The 22,430-nt window shown below is 36.1% G+C and overlaps 1 protein-coding gene across 3 annotated transcripts in view; it reads left to right on the top strand.

Annotated features, from left to right (window-relative positions):
* Positions 1-22,430, top strand: part of NLGN4X (neuroligin 4, X-linked) — a 179,269-nt gene that overhangs the window by 35,529 nt on the left and 121,310 nt on the right. For all 3 annotated transcript variants that reach the window (XM_017828972.1, XM_017828973.1, XM_017828971.1), the window contains exon 3: positions 19,280-20,122. In XM_017828972.1, coding sequence (XP_017684461.1) covers positions 19,651-20,122 — 472 coding nt within the window. In that variant the 5' untranslated portion in view covers positions 19,280-19,650. The remainder of the gene's footprint in view (positions 1-19,279; positions 20,123-22,430) is intronic.

The raw sequence follows: 22,430 nt of genomic DNA, 5'->3' as shown, positions 1-22,430 counted from the left end.
ATGTGGAGAGAGATGTTTTATCAGGGTGTGTAGTAACAGGGAACAAAGAGCAATGGCTTTAAACTGGAAAAACATGGATTTAGAGTGGCTGTGAGGAATAAGTTTTTTATTGTGAGGGTGGTGAGGCACTGGAACAGGCTGCCAGAGAAATTGTGGCTGCCCCATCCCTGGAAGAGTTCAGCACCAGGTTGGGTGGTTTTGAGCAACCTGATCTAGCAGCATCTCTGCCCATGGCAGGAAGGCCAGAATTAGATAGTCTGTAAGGTCCCTTCCAACCCAAATTATTTTATAATTTTATGATATTTCTGTCTAATATCATACAGTGATTATCTATGTATGCTTATAAAACATGAAAGAGTATTAAGGTAAATGGCTGTGTACATACATAGCTGATTAATTTTAACACTTGTATAGCACTATAGGTAGCCCTATAGGCACCTCAGCATTGGAACTGGAATTTGGAGATAAAATAGATGAAAAATCAGTAATGATGGAATCATATACTGTTTTTTTTCTGATTTTTGGAGAAATTATATCACACTGAAACACTTTTGAATAATGTTCTCAGTGGGGCTATTTTCAGCTAATGTCATGGATATATGCACTAGCCATGGTGTGAGGTTGTACATCCAACAGCATATCAGAAGAATTAAAGTTTTTGGTTCTTTGAGACAGATTTTGGTTCTTAAAAATAATCTTCTAGTAGAGTTTTAGGAACAAAACTTCCAGCATTACTCCAGAGGGCCTGGATATCCCATACATTCTATGTCATATCTGCTAAAATAATAAATTATTTTTATTCTGTGCCAAATGCAAGTAATCCACTGCAATTATGCTAATCACTGCCCTGAAAACAGATTGATACAGCTGTTGAGTGACTAGGGAAGATGATGGCATATTTATTTCTTTTTCAAAAGAAAAAAATAAAATGCTTTTGCCAGCAGGAAGCCAAACTGCTTGTAGAAATTACTTAGAACTGAAAATCACTATTTGATTCCAAAGGTAAATATGTTTGTTTGTATATATGAATATAAAATACATTTAACTTTAATTGCTTGCCAATTTAGACCCAGATAGCTGGTATTGTACAGCATTTCTTAGAGTATTTTTTTTTTGATTTTCTATTGATGTGTGCAATATACATATATATATGCAGTGTTTTTCTATTGAGTCTTAAATATGGAAGCTGAAAGTATTTAAAAAAAAAGCATGAAAGTATCTAAAAGTATCTAAAACACTCTTTATACAAGGTTCTTTATCAAAGAATATCTTTCATATATACTGCTTTGCATTCCGTTGTTCTTTCCCAAGGAAAAAGCCAGAGAAAGGGAACACAATACAAATATGGTAATGTTGTTATCCTCAACCTGAAAAAAAAGCTCAGAATTATTTGAGTGTAGGTGAAAATACTCAGGTTAAGTAAAATCAGATTGTGTCAGTTTTCAGGCATTATGGGCTCTGCTTTTCCTGAAGAGGTAGGAACTAGTACTGTTCCTTTTTTTACCTGGTTGCAGATGTTTTAACAATGATGGATATTTGCTCATCTGCACTCACAGCATGAACACGGATTTAAAGCTTACATGACTATTCACAGAATGTTAGAAAAACCAGCTTAAATTTTTATATTTTGATATGGCTTTAGGAAGTAACTGACAAAATTTGGTGTTTATAATCTTAAAAAGGTGAATTTTTTGTTGGCGTAAGAAATTAATAATTTGCAACCAAATCTCTATTATAATTGTGGTTTGGCTCTCTGTGAGGGAAACAAAATTCTTTTATCTGGAACTAAATCACACCCTTAATTCTAATGTAGTTTGCAGTCAATGGAGTTAATTGTACTGAAAAAATTTGTTGCTTCTATCATTTAAGGCTTTTTACTTTGCTTTAAAGGTACGTAGGTGATATTTTCTATGCTGTGTCATATCACTGTGACTTCTCTTATGGGTAGACATATGTCATGAATTTGATTCATAAAGATGAGATGCAAATCCTTGAAAATTACCTATGAATAATGAGCGATCCAACTGGTATGCTGAGTTGAAGTCTATTCTTACTTATATATGTCACTAAAATAGGAGACTAAACTAAAAGATATGTATTTTAACTGTTTGTAGACAGCTTTTGAGATTAATATCTTTTGCAAGAGTCCTTGCAAAGAGCATAACTTTGTCTTAACTATGAAATAATACTAAAATGTTTCAGTAACCAGAATTCTCTTCTTTCGTTAAAGCTGTTTCTAATTTAATAATACTTTCAGACTAAAATACACAAAGCTCTGTGTAAAGCTTTAAAAGCTCTCAGTTTGTTACGCTTCCTTCCAAAAAAGATACACATACACATAGAATAACCTCAAATATAAAAGCAAGAAAATGATGGAAAGAGCCCCCAGATATAACACATCAGTAGGTAAATGAAGCACACCTACTCTGTAGTAGGTGGTATAACAAAATAATTACTATAGCTGATTTCCAGTTCAAATTACCAGTTATTTTCATGGTGCAACTGGTGAAAATTATTTCACAAGTGCAACTTGCCCTGGCACTGTATTTATAGATTATTAATTCAAGGACTAAAAGAGAGTTGTGGGTTTTTTTAAAGTGAAAGTTATCTCCATGTTCAGATTTGCTTTCCTGAAGCTGACTGCTATCCAGACTCCTCTAATAACACTTCTCTCCTTTTACACTGGGATGCTTTTTGCAAAGTGGATGAATGCACATTGCCAAAATTCTTTGGGGGGTTTAAGTTATCTGTGCATATGGAATTCACGTTACCCTGATCTAAATACATTGTTTCCGTTGATTTTAGAGAATTTTAAAAAATCCCCAAACAAAAGTCAAGACTTTTGGCAGAAGTATAAAGATCTATTAGGATAATTATTAAAATTTGGAAACCTCTAAATAAAGCTTCTAAAGAAATTTTTCTGTTTAGCAGTGCATGCTAATTAAGACCCCATCACAACATAAACTGATCATAAACTAACTTTAATTTAGCTAAAATTCACTTTTCTAAAGATTTTTTCTGTGTCATTTTGTTTTGAAAATGCAAGCTATTCTTGGTGAATTATATGTCTTTTATTTTTCTTTTGAATGGTAGTTGGTTGGTTTGTTTCAAGGACATTTTAGGAAGTGCCTGATACTGAATTCTTGTAAGATAACATATATATTCAGCAGATTGATTGGAAGGCTATTGTGAAAGCTATTAGTGAAGGCAATTAGTGAAAATACTCATGTGAATATTGTTTCCAGTTTTTATGATATGCTAGTCATGAGTGAAAAATGCTTTTTATTGCACATGTTAGATTTTTTTTTTTTTTTTAATTTGTCTGAACATCAGGAGCTACTTTTTTACTGTGAGGGTAACTGAGCACTGGCAAAGGATGTCCAGAGAGGCTGTAGAGTCTCCCTCCTTGGAGATACTAAAAATATGTCTGGACATGATCCTAGACAACCATTTGTAGGCATCCTTCCTTAAGCACAGGGGTTGAACCAGATGACCTCCATTCCAACCTCAACCAATCTATGATCCTGTGATCTTCATTTAAGAGTAATTCATTTTTTCCTTACGTGCATTTAAAATAACAGTATAACCCTTCAATTTCATTCCATAGAAGTATCAAAAACGAGGGAAAAAAACCAAGACAGTTATATTACAAGTTTATGTAACAATGGTCAGTCACTTGAAAAGTTAGGTAATGAATAATTAGAGGTTTAACATTTTTGTTGTTACTACAGTTCTGCTTAAAGGAAGATGGACCAAATGAAATAGAATTAGATATTTTAAAGGCTACTGAAATAGTTTTTAATTTATATTTTTCATTAAGTATTAATGAAATAGAACTCATTGAGTGGAATGGTGTGAGGCTACAATACAATGTTCAAACAATGGCAGAACTAGAATCTATTTCCAATTAGAAGCCATCAAAACTAAAAAGTGTAACAGTAAGGTAATAAGCTTCATAAGGGTACAAGAAATTCAGATCTGATATATTCAGCATAAACTGTATATTAATTTGAGAGCAGAATTCATTAAAGAGTATGTATCTGAAAGACAAATCTTTTATGACAGTACAGAAATTAAGCAATCTGAGTTTATTAATTTACAAAGCAGGTGTTCTCAATAGCTTGATAAAGAAAACTATGAAAATTGGAGCTGGGACAGAGCAATCACAACAATTACACTATTAGATCACTCTCTTGGCGTCTTCATTGTCTTTTGGAGTATGGATTTTCTGTGCTTTTAAATGTTAGTATAATATTAGTGCAACTGGATTCTGAGCTTGTTAAATTTAAATATTACCACAGTATGTTATGAGTTAACTTTAAAAAAGGGAGTTAAAGACTTAGCAAAACTTTTGCATGATTATGGTGTTCTGGACTGAAACATCTTTTCTTTTTTTGAAATGACCTTTAGTTAAACCCAAAATGGAACTCATTCGATACAGAATTTTTTTTCTGTGAAAAATTTTCTCATGGAGAATTTAAGTTAAATCCTTAGCTGAACAATTTTTTCTTATGGTTGTTTACGGTTTATCATTTGAAGTGTATATTCTGGAAATCAGCAAAATCAGAACAAAATTAAATAACTCAGTTTCTGGCAGTGAAAACTTTTTTGTTTGAAATGTAAAATATGTAATCTATATTGCCAGAATATGGGAACAACACTTACAGTTTTATTATTAGCAGTGTAGATCTCATGTCCAGAAATACAACCATCTTGGTGCAAGAATTCAGGAAAGGCAATTGTTACAAATATGCTGAAATTCAAGGCTAGAGAAATAACAAACTCCTAGATGGTTATCTTCGATGCCAATGGGAAACAATATTCAGTTCCAAAAAGAAGTGATTAGCAACTTGCCAAGGTGATAGCTGTATGCTCCCTTTGGGGGGCAGACTTCAAGGAGAGTAGCAGCTGTCTAAATAAAAGCAAAAAGTTACTTGATTTGCTTGTTCCAAGAATCAGTAAGAAAACTGCTAAAGAAACATATGTGCACTTTCCCATGTCTTAAAAATTTATATACAGCTACAAGCAAGACACAAGACTTTCAGATGATGGATCTTTTTCTCTCATGCCAAAGAAGGCATTGTGGAAGGAATTATTTTGAAGAACAAAAGTGTAAGTCAGATCACACGGGAATTACTGACATATCTCCAATATGAGGTAGAATAATCTTCTCTTCTGTCAAAGGGATTTAATTGTTTGCCCTGACCTCCATCTGTTCTGTTAATTGACCGCATTAGTTTGTGGTATATATTTTTGGTTGGTATTATGTTTTATTAGTGAGATTTCTTAAGATGATATAATAGTAGCACACAGGAAGCTGTAACTCCTGCCATGTGACAAGGTACATTTTTTCTCAATCCTGACCTTGATCAGTTGACTGAGGGCAGGAAAAAATAGATCAGTCCTCCCTATTCAACCTGTCAACTGGATATTGTCTTATTTTTTTTTCTGCAATATTATCCCATATGGATATGATTGAAGGCAAAAAGGAAAAAAAATAAAGATAGAAAACCATAAATACTTTACAAAATACATGAAATAAATTCCCTTTACAAAATAAAAATCAATTTTACATTGATTGATTGAATCAATATACATATAACTTTTCCTGTGTATCTTACATATATATATATAAATATGTGAAGAGACAAAGGGAAGCTAAAAAAAAATGACCAGAGAGAAGAAAAGAGTCATAGGAAGGAATTATGATTTGGAGAAAAGAACAAGCTAGTGGTGTCCACTCTAGAAGAAAGATTTGAGAATTAGAAAGGGACTGAGAAGGCTATGTGCAAAAGAGGAAAAAAAGGACATGTTTTCAAGTAGGGGAGAACAGGAATAATGAAAAAATGTGTTAAATAATATGATAATGATAATATTTAATGTGTCTTATTAGAAAGTCATTCATAAATGGTACTCATTAGATCCAAAAAGTCCAAAAATGGGAAACACATTTTTTATAAATAAATAAACCCAATATTTCTAACATAATACTCTTTTTCAACAGACCTCTCAGTTCTATGTTAGCAAAGGCTAGTATTAGGTGAAAATAGGGAAAATGGATAAACTTGTTCACTGAGATATAATTTTACATCAAAGAAGATATCATGTAGTGGTTTTTGAAGTAAGACAGAGAGATGGCTGTGGGAATAACAATAAAAATAAAAATAATAATAATAATAATAACAACAGTAATAAAAAAGGGAAGGATAAAATTAATTGAATGATAGGGAAGAAAATACCTGAAGTTTAGACTAAACTCTGAATACTGAATTTCTTCCCCATGGATGCTACATCATCTTTGATAAACTATCAGCAGAACTAATGAAAGAGCAGAGAAAAACTGTTAAGAAACTTATAGTAGAATAAGTTCTTTGTGATTTTAGTCATGAGGACTTGGTTCATGTATGAAACAAATTGGAAAGTTACAAGTTTCTTAACTTTGTGGCTATAGAGATAATTCTGTAAGAGATGAAAGAAGGAACCATCTCGCTACAGCTCAGTTCAGACGGTTAGCTGTCTAATCTAGGCTGATGACTTGGGCTCTTTAAACATAATCTGCAGGATGTTTTCATAGTGGTTGACTTCAACTAATATTTAATGTGAAATACCTGTGTTACAGTAGGAAGAGTTGCTGCCTGAAGTGTATGTGCCTGGTATAGACAGGATATCTGACTTTTTCATAAACAATTAGTGAGACGAACATGAGCTTTAGTGATGTTTCCAAGATAGAGAAAGAACCTTTTCATGGTGCTAGGCAAAGATGGAAACTTACCAATAATGGGAGTGGAAGGATGAGCAGGATGAGAAATAACAATTTCTGTCTTTGTTGTTGGCTTTCCTTTTCTACTCAGATACAGCTCTACACACTACAAAGCAGATACAATATATTATGTTAGATTTCTGAAAACCCTTTGATGCAAGAAAGTATAATTAACTTAATGTGAGATAGCTTTGAAGTTCTGCATGTAGTAGAATGATAGGGGCTGTCATGTAGATGATTTTAAGAATTTTTTTTTTTTACCTAAAAGAAAAGCATTCACTTATTATTATGAGATTTCTCTTGGAATTCTTAGAAGACCATGACAGATGATTTAATTTTTATCATTTGGGAGGGTGGGATTGGAAAAGGAGGACATTTTTAACTGAATAGCAAATTACCTGCAAAACATTTGATTTCTTTTCCAAGCCTAGCTTTTCTGCTTTTCCTCATGCATGTTTTGCCAACAAATAGATAAAGTTGAAAAAATAGCGATTAAAAAAACCCAAAATGACACTAAACTCAAGTAACTGGCATCAAGACACGTTTTTCAAGCTTACATGTGTATGAAATTCTTCTTAGCAGTATATCCTCTTGCTAGCTTGTGTAACAGTTTTCCAGTTTGCATTTCCAAAGTATTGGAATTTCAGAAGTATGTTTTTTAGGTTTCTACATGTTGTTGTTGAAGTTTGCTTAATATTTACCCAGCTTTTATTGTTGTTTTGCAAATAAATCTCACTTTTGCTGTTGTTGTTGTGTACATCTTCTCATATTACAGGTTTGTCACTATCTGATGTGAGATGACAGTCATATTTCATTAATTTTCTAGAGGAACATACCCTCTATTTTTCTCCTCACTTTCCATATTTAAGCAAAAAATGTACATTACATAAAAGTAGGCACAGTCAGACTTGGATTTCAGGCATCCATCAGTGAGGAGGAAGGATATATTCGATCCTGCCCATGCTGTTATGTTGCTTAGTAAATAAAATGGTCCAGGTCCTGTTCTCTGTCCCTGAGCATACAAAGCATAGCAGAGTTTGCATCTCTATAGTGCAAGTCTTTCATACTAAAAAAACCCAAAACAACTGTCTGTTGAGGAATATCTCTGTCCTGTAGTATTACATGTTTATGCATGTGCGTTGGCTGGAAGGTATGAATGCCATGGTGGGACAGTGCTAGCATCCATGCTCTAGCCTCATTTAATTCACTGCTTAGACCTAAATTCCAGTGCTTAATGCACTGACCTGAAAACAGCATAATGAGACTTCTGTATGGTAATATTATGCTTAGCTTTTAGGGGTCCACATTATATGATATAATTCACAGGTCCCGGTGCTTATGTCAACTAGAAAGTTACGAATTTCACTCTTCATTATAAATTCAGCATATACAGGACAGTAAGCAGAGTATATGCCAGAGGCTCTCTTCTAGGCAGGCTTTTAAGCTGTGTTTGCTGGGGAGAGGGGAAGGCAGTAGGCAGTATAGGAATGGTTGCCTCATTATTGTTGCCTTAGATCATAGAATCAATTAAATTGGAAAAGACCTCTAAGGTCATCAAGTCCAACCGCTAATCCAGCATTGCCAAGTCTAGCACTATACCATGTGCCTAAGTGCCACATCCACGTGTCTTTTAAATACCTCCAGGGATGGTGATTCCACCACTTCCCTGGGTTGTGTGTTCCAGTAAATTCCACCACTTCTCTGGTCTGTGTGTTCCACAACCCTTCTGGTGAAGAAATTTTTTCTAATTCTTGGTGCAACCTGAGGCCATTTCCACTCATCCTATCACTTGTTATTTGTAAGAAGAGACTGACCCCCACCTCTCTAGAACCTTTTTTCAAGTAGTTGTAGAGGACAATAGGTACCCTCTTAAGCTTCCTTTTCTCCAGGCAAAATGATATGAGGTCCCTCAGCTACTCTTCATAAGACTTGTGCTCCAGCCCCTTCCTCAGCTTTGTTGCTCTAACAGCACTGATCTAGTGAGTGATTCTGGTGATCCCATTCTTCATAACATTTTGTGGAGACTTATCTTGCTGAGACATGCTGTCTCACTTTTTAAATATAAGGGGCTCAAGTCAGTGCTTAGCAGGTGAAAGCCCACTAAGTTAGGAGGAAGGGAACAGGAACAAAAGCTAGAGGACATTCTTCCTTCATGCTGGTGAAGTTGTCTGCTTTCTAGCAAAGAAATAAAACCTAAGGGGAAGATCAAATTGGTAAATGTGATGATGTCTTTACTGATAGCACAGTAAAGATAATCTCCAGTCACAATTTTTATTTTATGAAATGATTCTCCTACAAACTGCATAAGGCTTGCTTGAAAGTGAAAATACATGTCCAGGGGAGTTTGTACTTTATAGGAATGCAATGTTAGAGTTTTCTCATAGTCCAAGGGTGAGAATTTCAGAGCAAAGTCTTTTGGTTTAGGATTCACAACGCTTCACATAGTCCTTATAGCCATCACAGGCTTACTTGAAAGCTAATGTTTGTAACTTGAAAGACTGAAGATGTGGGTTTAGACTTCTTCAAGTTAATGAGGGCAGTCACTCAGCTCTCCCATTTCCAGAATGAGTGCATAATTGTGACATTATCATATGAATGAAGGCAGTATCACCACCTGGTAACTGAATCAGGTAATGCAATGAAAATGTCATGCCTCTGTCTCCTGTGTAATTCAGTTCTAGGAATTTGTGTAATAAGGCAGCAACTTTTTTTGGCCATATAATAGAGTGATGGGGATATGTGTATGTGTGTGTTGGTGTGTTCACATGCCCATCTGGTTTAAATTTTTCGTGCTTTTCTCACCCTGGTTTTGGTTATTGTAACATTTTTAATGTCTTCTCTTCTGAGACTGGAATGCCAACAAGAAGATATCAAGTTCTAATTATTAAATAGTTTCAAGAGATCAAATTGCCTATCAATCAGTCATTTAGACAGTTTCTCAGTTGGTTCAGACAAGAGTTTTAGTTTCTTCCATCCTTGACAAGAGAGTGCACATAGTTCGATGCTGAAGACAGAGAGGACAGAGACCTGTAAGTTTCTTTGTATAATATTTAGATAAAACCTGTAGATTGCCTTAAGGACTTTCCTTTTCAGTCATTTGACGTGGAGAAGAGTTAGACTCATTCCATGTTAGAAACACTTTTTTTTAAGGTCTTGCAGTGGTATTAGGTAATGAATTCAGATTTTTTTGAGTATTTATTCAAATTATAAAGGCCTATTCTGTAAAATTATTAAAATATATAAAATAGTGATTTTTGTATGCATATTTCAATTTTTTTCGTATCCATAAATTAGTAGTTTCCTCTAGGCATAAGAAGTTTTACTCTACAGGAGCTTTTGCCTTACAGAAACTCAGGGCTGAACAGCCTGTTTCAGATCATGATCTTTTTCTTTTCGGAGTAACACAACTGAATTTAAGAAAACAGAGGTGCATAAATAAACAAAGAGAGATCCAGAGTGTGTTACATTTCTTTTACAAGGTCATGTCAGAAGTAAAAGCTGGAAATAAAGCCAGCAGTTGTGCTAGACTGTACTGATGTTACTTTTTGTACATTTCCCTAACATATTTACTAGAAGAGTAGTATTTTCTTAAGACTTTGCAGCCACAATTAGACATTCGAATAGCTACAGTGTTCATTCAGTCATAGGAAGCTTAAATTCAGATCACGATTTGATCCAAGTGGAACACACCTTTGGTGTGTAAACCTGAAATTAATAATTTTAGGTTTATGTTTGTAAGCAGTTTATGACATGTTTTTTCTTTCCCAGTATTAACACCTCATATTTTTTTACAATCTTTATCAATTTATCTCAAGAAGCAGAAAGTATCATCAAAACTGTCTAACCACCGAAATTCTTCTGTAGTTCTTGTGTGCAATAGCAGTTGAAATTATAGTTCAAAAGTCAGTGAGATAAGTACAATGGTCTTAACTGAGCATTTCCAGTTAGTCTTCCGTCCTCCTGGCCATAAAGGGTTTTTCTTTATAATTTTAAATACAGGAGTAAATAAGGGAAATCATGGTTGTGATTGTTCAACAACCACCTTTTACAGTTAGATCCAAACAGTTGATTTTTTACAGAATGCTGAAGTGTATTTCTTGGTTTTTTCTTGAAAAGGAGTGATGATCATGGTTTTTCTTTCTCTCCACTTGGTTTTAAAATTGTTTTCATTATTGAGAGAATTGCAGTTTTCAAAACAATGCAGGCACCACACAGCCTTTTCTTATAATCCCATCATTCTTTTTGATAGTGTGAGACTTAGAAATTCAAAGCTGCAGGCAAGAAGCAATGATATGAAAGAAATGTGTGTCCATTTTCTGAAAAGTAAATGGTGATTGTAATTTCTAACCTGAGGGATCTACTGACACTGTCCAAGCCTATCTGAGAGACTCGGAGAAATTCACAGAAGGGTAAATGCATCATGTTATTTGAAAACAAACCCCCAAACGTCTTAATTTAATGTTTGTATGTAATTTGTATTGCTTTTCAGGCTTTATTTCCGTATTAAAAAAATAATATAAATTATCCACATTTTTCTTCTTAGTTACTTCTAACTATACAACTAAGATACTTCAGGGTCCATAGTAATGTTTGTATGGTTGGCATGTATTTTCACTTTAAGGAAGGATACATCATAGTTCTTTAATATGTATCTCTTTTCAGTTTAAATCTTCAAGTGATTTTTAACTGTGAATTAATAAGAAATACTTCCAACCTAAATAATTCTGTGATTCTGTGATACATAGTTCAGATACTCATACTCGTCTCTAGTAAAGTTTATAATGCTAAGTTAATGTCACAACCCACCAGTAAGGGGGCGTGATGTTTGTTGAAATTCTTCTCAGGCTGAACAAAGACACAAGACCACGTGTCAGGGAACTCTTATGCTTTATGGTATAGTTGTCTTCTTAACTCTGCTGACAAGCACAATATTTAGACTCAAAGGTATTGGCTAATACGCCTTTAAATTTATACGATACACTTGAGTAAGTTCCCAACTCCCCAGACAAACTCCTCAAGATACTGGCTCACAATGCACAACACACGACCAAAGATGCTGGCTAAAAAGCCACAGCACCACTACACAACGGTGCTGGCTTACAAGCCACAACACACCTCCACAATCTCCCCACTCCCACAGTAAAGTTCAATAAGGAGTATGGGCTAGATTCTGACAGCCATTCTTTTGCCTAGGCAAAGCAAGGGAAGAAAACAAAGTATATCACCTGTCCTTAGATGCTGTGTTGGTCCTGCCGTGGGGATGATCCGGAGCTGGAGCAAACCAAGAAAACAAAAGAGAAAGAGAGGAGAAAGGGGGGGGGGGAGGGGGGCAATCTGGTTCCTTTTATAGTTAACCTTGTGCATGCTTTTCATGTAAATTAGACTATTTGCATGTTTTCTTGAGGTGTGCACAGCCAGGCTTTTTCCAGAAAGTAAGCTGAGTGTGTGGACTGAGCACTAATCTCAAGAGAAGAAGGAAGTTGGCTCAGAACAGTGCTGCCCCACCTCCATGGGACCTTTGCCTCCAATCACATTTCCTGCAGCAGTACTCAGAATGTTTGAGACAAAATATGCTTAGATCTGGTCCTTCTCTACTGTTAAAATTATTATAAGTTTGGATTTTTTTTGTTTTGGGTTTTTGTGTGTGTCTGTGTGGTTTTTAAATAATAATTTAATAATACATAATTTATTCCTATTGGGAAAATGCTTACAAAAATACAACAAAATACACCTTCTATCTGGAAAAATAATTTCTTGTAAGACTCTGCTGCATGTTAATTTGAAGCCAGACATTGCTATAGTTACAGTTCTGAGATTGAAAAATAGCTATGATTGGCCAACTTCAGTAAATAACCTTCCCATCAACCTTGTAAGTAATCCAGTCCAGAAACTGCAGATTAGTTCATGATTGATGTTCCTCTGTGTTATTTACTATGACTTTGTCTGACTTTAGTGAATGACTTTATGTAGGATGAGGAAGAATGAACTTTAGCTCATTTCAGTGTATCAAGAAAGTCCTAGAAGGTCAGAAAAAATGCCTAAAGAAATAATTATTGCGTTGTTTGGTTTTTTTTTTTTTTTTTTTTTTTTTTTTAATTTGCAGGATGGTAGACAAAACCAGTATGCATTTACCGATATTTGAAAGAAGTTTTTTTGTTATTGAACAAACATTTGAAATCAGACACTATTAAGAGGGTGCAGGGCTGGTTAGGAGGTAGAGACGCGTTTAAAGCTGTCTTGGGAAGAGCTTTTACAGAAGACAACTGTGTGATTAGGTTTCTGCTAATATGCCAAATTAGTTATATGTATTGCTAAAATTAATAGTGTAGGCCTGTTCAAATATTACTTGACCTTGGGTAGTTCATATTTACAGTATCATACAACTACATTAGTTTATTATAGAGCTTTATGTATGTTTAAAATATCGTAATCTTTTTAATTACTTTTGTTTGAAAACAACAAACACACAAACACACACACACAAACCAAACCAAGAATGAAAAACCAAAAAAACAAGCAACCATATATTCACTTTACTTAATAACTTTCAAAATTATATATTTCTAGCGGACAAAGAGAATAGAAAGAAGAAAAGATACAGTTCATGTTCTTGGCAAATGAAATATTTTTAAATGCATTAACTACTGTACAAAATATCAGTATGAGGAGAATCTGAAGTTTTATTGATTACATTATTTTTGTTCTGGTGACTAGGTGGCTATTCTTATGTTTCAGCTAGTAAAGCTGACTGTATGCTTTCAGAGTGTATGTCTAAATAAGGGGAGGTGAGTCTTTAATCCTGACTCTGTATTGAGGTCAAACCTATGTACATGCCAAAAACCTTCCCCCAGGGAATTTGAGCAGAAGGAAGGACTAGAGACTGAAGGTGGTCGGCGACTGAAAACTGAGGTGCACTGTTGTGCCCTAGTAGTTTTAGATAAACTGTGAGAAGCCCTAGGATATCTGTGCAGTCCTCAGTCTCCTTAGCTCATAAAATTTATATTTCTGTTTGGTTTTCTTGTGACTTGTCCATGATCTGGACAAGCAGGTCAAAAAAACTTGAAACCACTTTAGTTTGCTATTCTGCACTGGAGCAAAGAGGACTTTTAAGCCATATCTTCTATTTCCCCAACAGGTACAGAATTATTATAAAGCTACTGACATAATAATCTCCTCAGGCTGAAAAAGTAATAACTGCAGATCCTGGAAACCATCAGTTTAGCCCTGAAGGCCTGATTCATAGACTATTTAAACATCTCTAAGAGTGGCTTGGGGCACAGATTTATAATCAAGTACAAGTGGTGTTTCTAGTAAATGCACATCCATGTTAACTGCAATCTCCTTTTACTTCAAAGGCCATAAATATCTCATTAGTCTCAAATTACACTCTGACAATAAAGAAATCATGTATGAGTGTATGTGATTTCAGATCTTCTTTGACTCCTCTCTGTGTGTTGTGCTGTCAGAAGTTGCAATTTTAAACTGAATCTTTTGATTTGGATTGATTGTTTTTGGTTGTTTGAGTGAGTGATACTTCCAACTAGGAATTTTTGCAAACAAGTTTGTATATATTTTTCTACATTTAAAGCAGTAAAAAAAGAGAAAAAGTTTTAATAAATAAAGACATTAAAAGTACATTTCTTCCTGTAGATTCGATATATAAAAGTATATTCAATAGCTGACTGTATACATGTAGATGAATACTGGTTTTGATATAATATCTAAAAAACTTTCTAAAATTTTCTATTTAAGGTTAATCTTTATTTGCAACCTGTGACTCTTTGTTTACATCTTCCAACATTTTTAATGTCATAATTCACAAATGAATAGGTAGCATACCTTCTTCCTTACCTCTTGATATTCTTACAGAAAATTATTCTGTGTGTTTTTGTGTATGAATGTGTATGCATTTTGTGTGTGAAACTAACCTTATAAAAATGGTATTGTTTCTAGTAATGTTCATAAACTGAAAAGTGGGATACTTTCTGCCTAACTGGGCAGAAATCCCACCCTAAATGGGATAATTTTGCTTCACTTGCACCAGTCTTCCTTCTTTGCCTCAGTCTTTGATAACAAAACCAGTTGTCCTCAGGATATACAGCTTCCAGAGCTGAAAGTTAGGGCACCTGAGTGAAACCCCCATAATCCAGGAGCAAATGGTTAGTGACCTTCTATAGCCAGTTAGACACCCACAAGTCTATGGGCTCAGATGGGATGCACCTGAGGAAGCTAGTGAACGAGCTTACCAAGCCCCTTTCAACCATTTACCAGCAGTCCTGGTTAACCTGAGAAGGCCCAGGTGACTGGAAATTAGCAAATTTAATGCCCATTTACTAGAAGGGTCTGAAGGATGACCCATGGAAGTACAGGCTGGTCAACCTGACCTTGGTTCTGGGGAAAGTTATTGAGCATATCATCCTGACTGCCATCACATGCCATATGCAGAACAGCTGGGAAATCAGGCCCACCCAACATGGGTTTGTAGAGGCAGATCCTGCTTGACCAACCTGTTCTCCTTCTATCACAAAGTAACCCACTTAGTGGATTAGGGAAAGGCTGTGTATCTTGTGTATATAGACTTCAGTAAACTGTCTAACACTCTTTCCCACAGCATTCTCCTGGGGTAACTGGCTGTTCATGGCTTGGATGGGTGCAGTCTTTGCTGGGTTAAAAAAAGAGTGGATGACTGGTCCCAGCGAGTAGTGGTGAATGGAACTAAATCCAGTTCACAGCCAGTCACTGGTGGTGTCTCTTAGGGCTTGGTATTGGGGCCACTCCTGTTTAGTGTCTTTATCTATGATTTGGACAAGGGAAACGAGTGCATCCTCAGTAAGTTCTCAGATGATCCTAGGTTGAGTGGGAGTGTTAAACTCCTGGAGGGTAGGAAGGCTCTGAGAGGGATCTGGAGAGGCTGGATTGGCTGAGGACAGTTGTATGAGGATTGATAAGGCCAAATGTTGGGTCCTGCACCTGGATCACAACAACAGCCTTGGGGAACAGTGGCTTGAGAGCTGCTGAGCAGAAAGGGACTTGGGGGTGCTGGTTGACAGCCAGCTGGACATGAGCCAGCATTGTGCCCAGGTGGCCAAGGACAGTGGCATCCTGGCTATATCAGAAATAGTGGGGTCAGCAAGACAAGCAAAGTGATTGTCTCTCTCTGTACTTGGCACTGGTGAGGATGCACCTTGAATCCTGTGTTCAGTTTTGGGCTCCTGACTTCAAAAAGGACACTGAGATGCTGGACTGTGTCCACAGCAAGGCAATGAAGCTGGTGAAGAGTCTAGAAAACATGTCCTATGAGGAGCAGCTGATGGAGCTGGGGTTGTTTAATCTGGAGAAGAGGAGGCTGATGGGAGACCTTATTGCTCTGTACAAATAACTGAAAGGAGGTTGTTTTGAGGTGGGAGTCAGTCTCTGCTGTCATGTCCCAGGTGAAAGGATGAGAGAAAATGGCCTTAAGTTGCACCAGGAGAGGTTCAGACTAAATTAAAAACAAACAAACAAACAAACACTAGCAGAGTGGTTAGGCATTGGAATAAGATTAGGCATTACCCAGGGAGGTGTTGGAGTCACTGTTTTTGGAAGTGTTCAAGAGGTGGCTATGGGGATATGGTTTAGGGGTGATTATGGTGATGCTAGGCTGTTGGTTGGACCAGGTGATCTTGAAGGTCTCTTTCGACCTTGTGTGATTCTGTGTAATACTGTCTTTGCAAAACAATTTTGTTTGTGAGACTTCTGTTTAAAGACTTATTGTATACAGTGGTCATACATAATTTATTGCTTATGTAAACTTTTTCTGTGAGACCTCTTTACTAAGAAATTATTAAAAATGATCATCATTTAACTGGCGAAACTCAATAACTTTGAATAACCAAAACATTTTACAAAAGTGAGTTTATTCTGACTTATCATCTTAAAATTGCTTGTTTATAATATTTATCTTGGCTGTGTTAATGCACTTGTCATTATGTGCTATTTATGTCTTTGCACTGGTTGGCAAAGGCTGCAGGTCTGTTACAGTTCAGACAGTGGATCTGAGAGATCTGATAATTTTCTGCTTGTTAGCCAGCGATTTATTTCCGTATGGATTCAAGATCCTTAAAATCTAATATCTATGTGTGCAAGAATCAGAAATGCACACTTTATGTATGTATGCTTCTGTTAAGGTACAGGGGGAAAATAAAATACACCACATGAGTGGATTTAATACTCACAAAACTAACTTTTGTTGTTCTTACTTCCTAGATAAAGGAATAACAAATTCAGTTCCAGGGCAATAATAAATGTTTCCCTTTTCCTGTCCTTTCACCCTATTCAAAATGATGGCATATAACCAGATATCCAAAGCCCTGCTGTAATTAATGCAGATACATACTGTTTAGTAAGTCATATTTTTGACTGTTGTATATTATCTCTACTACATCAACTGAGGATTTCGACTTTCCTTCATGTTGTCATTTTTTGTTCTCTCCATGCTGGTCATGTGTTCATTGTTGTTTATTTGTTATTCTCATTTTCTTTTCTTGTTTTGTTTCTTCTTTTTTCATTTGCTGTTTCTCCAGACAATTTTTTTCTTTGTCCGTCTTTTATCATCTGAATTGCTGTCTTTCCTTCCACCTTGTCAATTTTCTTAGCACTTTATTCCACACTTCTTAAAATGTCATTACAAACTTCAGCAGTGTGGGCATCAAGGAAGTAAGACCTGTTGCTTCTCCCTGAGCACAGGTTAAATCCTCAGTTGGAAAATGTGATTTGTGCTGCATGGTCAGAAAGTATGCCGAAGTCAGAAAGGGAGACAGCAAGAGGGAGCAGATAGTTCAAATCAATCACCTGGTGCTGACTTCAATTGTTAACAACAGTAGCAGAAATCAGAAGGGAAGGTGGTTCTTGACGAGGAATTTCAGGTGACCCATAGCTGGCTGACCACTCTGAGTGTCAGGGAGCAGCTGAAGCAGGGCTGCCCCCTGAGGGAGGATGACCCAGCAGCTGTGGGCACTGCAGTGCTAGCAAGGCAATACTCTAAACTCTTAAAGCATCACATTGAGGGTGGGTTGAGAACAGAGACAGGACCCTGCCATGACCCAATGTCATAAGGCCAGGCAAGGTGAGGAGTCAGGTCCAGGGTCAACCTGGGGACCCAGTGAGGGCAAGATCCAGGCTGGGCATGGAGATGGGCACAGGCTTCCCACAGCATAGCTCAGACAGGAACTGATGGCCCTGGTAGTGTCCTCGGGGACACAACACTTAGATCTGGTAATGACTTCTTCAGAAATGGCACTCAAATTGCAAGTCCTAGTGAAAATGTCAGTAGAAATTTTGGTCCACCACAAATAATACGTGTGTGATATTTTTCTGGTTTCTGGTGTTCAGGTGTTCAAAAATTTTATGGTAAGAGTGCTAAAATAAAGTCATTGAAGAATTCCAGGAGTTTTGAGAGAATGAAATATCTTTCAAAATACTTCCCTTGTCAGAGTCCTGACTGAAAACAGGACCTGGTAGTTCAGTTATATGAGTTTGATGTATAAAGGTGTGTTCATCCTACCAAATATAAGGCATCAGTATTGGTTTCCCATAATATGGATTTTTTTACCTGTGCAGTTGTTGTCTGTGGTTTCAGTTGAATAGTGGGTGAAAAGGAACTTCCTCCTTTCTTTGGGCAGGTATAAGAATGTTGATGTGTGTTTATTTGTACTACTTGTAGTGGTTAGCATATACATGTAAGTGACTTGTATTTCATTAAAAATTAACAGAATTATTGTAGGAATTGCCTTCTGTCTAAAAATAAAAGTGGGAGAATACAAGAAGCTAATGTTATGTAATTGTAACACTATGTAGGTCAAAATCTGACTTTCAAGAGATTGTATCACACTTTTTTTCTTTTCATTTTTCATTGTTCTGTTTGTCAGACATAGAACAAAGAAAACAAATACAAAACCAAATAAATTTGTATCTGGTTTTGACTAACTGTTCACATAATTGATTTGAACTAATGTAATGCTATTCCATTAATTGGAATTTCTGAATTAGATGAACGTAAATTAGGATGTCATACAGAAAAGAAGTCATGTGAAAAACACTCTATAGAAGTCATATCATAACAAAGAGAGATTATCCAATACAGGAGAAAAAACCAATGAATGGTTCCTGTGGGAGGGCAAATATGCTCAAAAAGGAGATTCCATTTATTTAGGGCAGAAAATACCCTTAAGCTAACACTTAAATGTGACACCCTTCCTGAAAGCAACAATGTTTGGCCTGTGGTTTGGTTTGGAAGCATATATAAAAGCACAAATGTTTGATTTGTGGTATAACCTCTCAAGAGCTTATGTATTCTGTTTCAGCTCTCTTACCTTACCTGTCTTTGGAAACGCATAACTATGATGTCTAAAATTCATAAAACTTTTGTGGGCCTTGACGTGGGAGTAGTGTGTGAATATATTTTTTTTAACTTTTATTTTAGATTTATGCCTATATAAATTTCTCTCTTGATTTAAATTGCTTATTTTCTTTTGGCCACAGGCTGACTGAGTGGGCTGGACTTCACCAGAAGGAGCAATTTCACTGGGCAAGTGGAATAACTGCAGATCTCTTGCCACGCTACTTGCTGGGAAGTGCTATGCGTTGCCAGGATTAAGTCAACACTAGAGTCTGGGATGGGCCTTAGGGGCAAACACTCCCTTGTTTCTTCTGATGTTGGGATTTGTTTACAGCCAGTCAGCTGAGGCACCTACACACATCAGCTTTTGTTTTTTTGTTGCCTGAACAAGGTTACATTTTCCCTTGCTTCATCTCCTTTTGACGACTTTTTTTATTAGTTTGCATTTTCCTTGACTGATTAATTTTCTGCTGGCTGTGGAAAAAAAAGAGCCCTGCTGATGTTGATTTAAATAATGTCGAAACCAATGGGACTCATATGGCTGCCTTTGATCTTCACCCCAATGTGTGTCATGTTGAATTCTAACTTCCTCCTGTGGATAACTGCACTGGCTATAAGAATTACTCTCATTGATGGCCAAGCACAATACCCAGTTGTTACTACGAATTATGGCAAAATACGTGGTTTAAGAACACCTTTGCCTAATGAGATCCTTGGTCCAGTGGAGCAGTACCTGGGTGTTCCTTATGCCTCTCCTCCAACTGGAGAAAGGCGATTTCAGCCCCCGGAGCCACCGTCGTCTTGGACAGGTGTCCGCAACGCCACACAGTTTGCTGCTGTCTGCCCTCAGTACCTGGATGAGAGGTCACTGCTCAACGATATGCTGCCAGTCTGGTTTACAGCCAATCTGGATACTGTGGTGACATATGTTCAAGATCAAAATGAAGACTGTCTGTATTTGAATATCTATGTGCCCACAGAGGATGGTAAGTACCCTGAGGACCACACTGCAGCACGCTTACGAGTTCTATACATAGGTCTTTAAAGCATCTTGCTGAGTTTCCTCCATGTTTTATCTGTAGAAATGGATAATGTTCCGAACATGCATTAAAAGTAATACTTTGCAGGTTGATTATGCTTGCAAGAATCTCTCTCGTTTCAGTGCAACACCAATCCACAGTTTCATTTGCAGGCAGGGGCCAGGGTGTGTAAGCCAGCCTTAAGTTTATATCTATAATAAAGCTGAGTATCATTCACAAGAGAGGAAAGGGGAAATAAACGTTAATGTGAAGTAACATATTTATTTTTCCGTGCATGAATGGTACAAATATAGTGTTATGTACTAATTTTTTAAGGAGAATTTCCCTAATTTTTTTTCCTTTAGTTTTATTATAAAACCTCCGGACCTACTATTAAGTCTGCTTGATTTTAATGGATAATAGAAAGTTGTTATAGTAATTCAGTCAGCAGGGCTTTTTTTTAGAATTTTTTATCTATGAAACATTTCACTCCAACTTATTTTTTTTTCATTCACTAAATTTAAAATGAATTAAACATGATTTTATTATGCAGAGCTGAACAGGTAGCCTTAAACTTTTGTCTGTTTTATGCAATCCTTTCTCAAGAGGGCTGCTTTAATCCGCTTTCAGTAGACAAAAAGGATGAACACAATTGGTAACACAGAACTCTTTGAACATTTACATGATCTCAATCTTCAGAATTGTAGCTTTATGGCATGATGAATGTGTCTTTGGTTGTTCTGAATAGTATTGCTTCCTACAGGCAAGAAGACCTGTTTTCATCAGGCCCCAAATGAGTTAAGCCTATTCTATATCACAAGGAAATAAAAAATACTCCTGGCAGTTATATTTAATATTCTACTTAAAGCCAGTTCTTTCAGCTACTTAGAATGTAGTTACCGATGCATAACATGACAGATTTCTCCCAGATATGCAAATCCCTTCACTTTAACTGAGTGTTTAATTTACATAACCAAAGCATTGTTATTTCTCAGTAACCATACTCTAAATATGCAAATTTTGTATTTTGATTATTATAATCCTTCTGCCTTGATTGGCTTCTTTACTCAGAATTTCCAAGCTGTGTGCCAGCAATAAACATACCGCCTTCTTTTCCTGTTCTCATCAGCTGAAGCAAAAACTTGAAAGCTAAAAATAAAGGGGTAAGGTTTGGGAACACTCGGAGCTTTGCAAAAGTAAATACTACCAAGCTGCTTAAATGAAAAGTGAAAGAAAAGCTGTGTTTATGGGGGCTCTATGTGAACATGTGTGTGTGTTCATGTGTGTGTTGTGCGCATGTGCGCGTCGATGAAGGAGGAGATCTTTTTGACCCAGTTCTTTCCCTCTTCCAGTCTCATTGCATTCCTTCTCACTCCTTGGATAATAACACAGATAATTCTTTTCCAAATTTGTTTATATTCTGGATTTTATCCTTCAGCTTTTAATTAGTCACCAGGGTAAGCTTGCCCTAAGAAAGCATTCTAGGTTAAGATTTTATTTGTTCTCACTGAAGGAATATCAGCTCTGCTAACTCAGTCTTATTTTAGAGTCTATTTTTAATAAATGTGTACATTCCCCTCATCTAATAACAAGAAGTTTCATTAATTAGTTAAGGAACACAGGAGACTAGACAGGGAAAAATATATATGAATGTCTAGGAAAAGAATGTTTGATATCAGATGGAAAATAAAATTTCATGGTCTGAATGACTACCAACCTGTAACACTCTTGCTTCTATTTTTTTTTTATCTTCAAACTATAAACCCATGCATAAAAGACTATGTAGCTGAATAATGAGAGACAAGGTTTGATGTCAGTGATAAGCCGAAAGCAAGACTGCTCTTGACAAGTGTTTTTAACAGGTTCCATTGCAGAACAAGAAATTTAAAAATTCATAAATGGAGTGAGTACACAATGTTTTAATTGTATGCTGTATATTACGTCACTAGTTAAATATAACTCAGTGTGACTTTTTTGGTGAGGTAAATATGCAATCATCTGCCCATAAAGATGCTTAAGGGGAACTGACCTACAAATCACATCTCCTAAGTTAGCATGTCTCCAAATCATACTAAACATAAATAGCCTTAAATCGTAGTCCATACAATCTGATTAAACACGTTATGCTTAATTATATGAGTCTTAGTTGGCAAAAATAAGTTATGTTGTTATGGAGACAGACCATGAAATTAGTTTTCGAAGCAAGATCTCAAAGTGAGTGACTTTGAATTATATTCACATTTTTAATTCTTTCTCAAATACAGATTGATTTAAA

Source organism: Lepidothrix coronata, unplaced genomic scaffold (genome assembly GCF_001604755.1).
Source record: "Lepidothrix coronata isolate B3197 unplaced genomic scaffold, Lepidothrix_coronata-1.0 Scaffold155, whole genome shotgun sequence".
Classification (NCBI taxonomy): Eukaryota; Metazoa; Chordata; class Aves; order Passeriformes; family Pipridae; genus Lepidothrix; species Lepidothrix coronata.
This window is presented reverse-complemented; position numbering and strand designations above follow the sequence as displayed.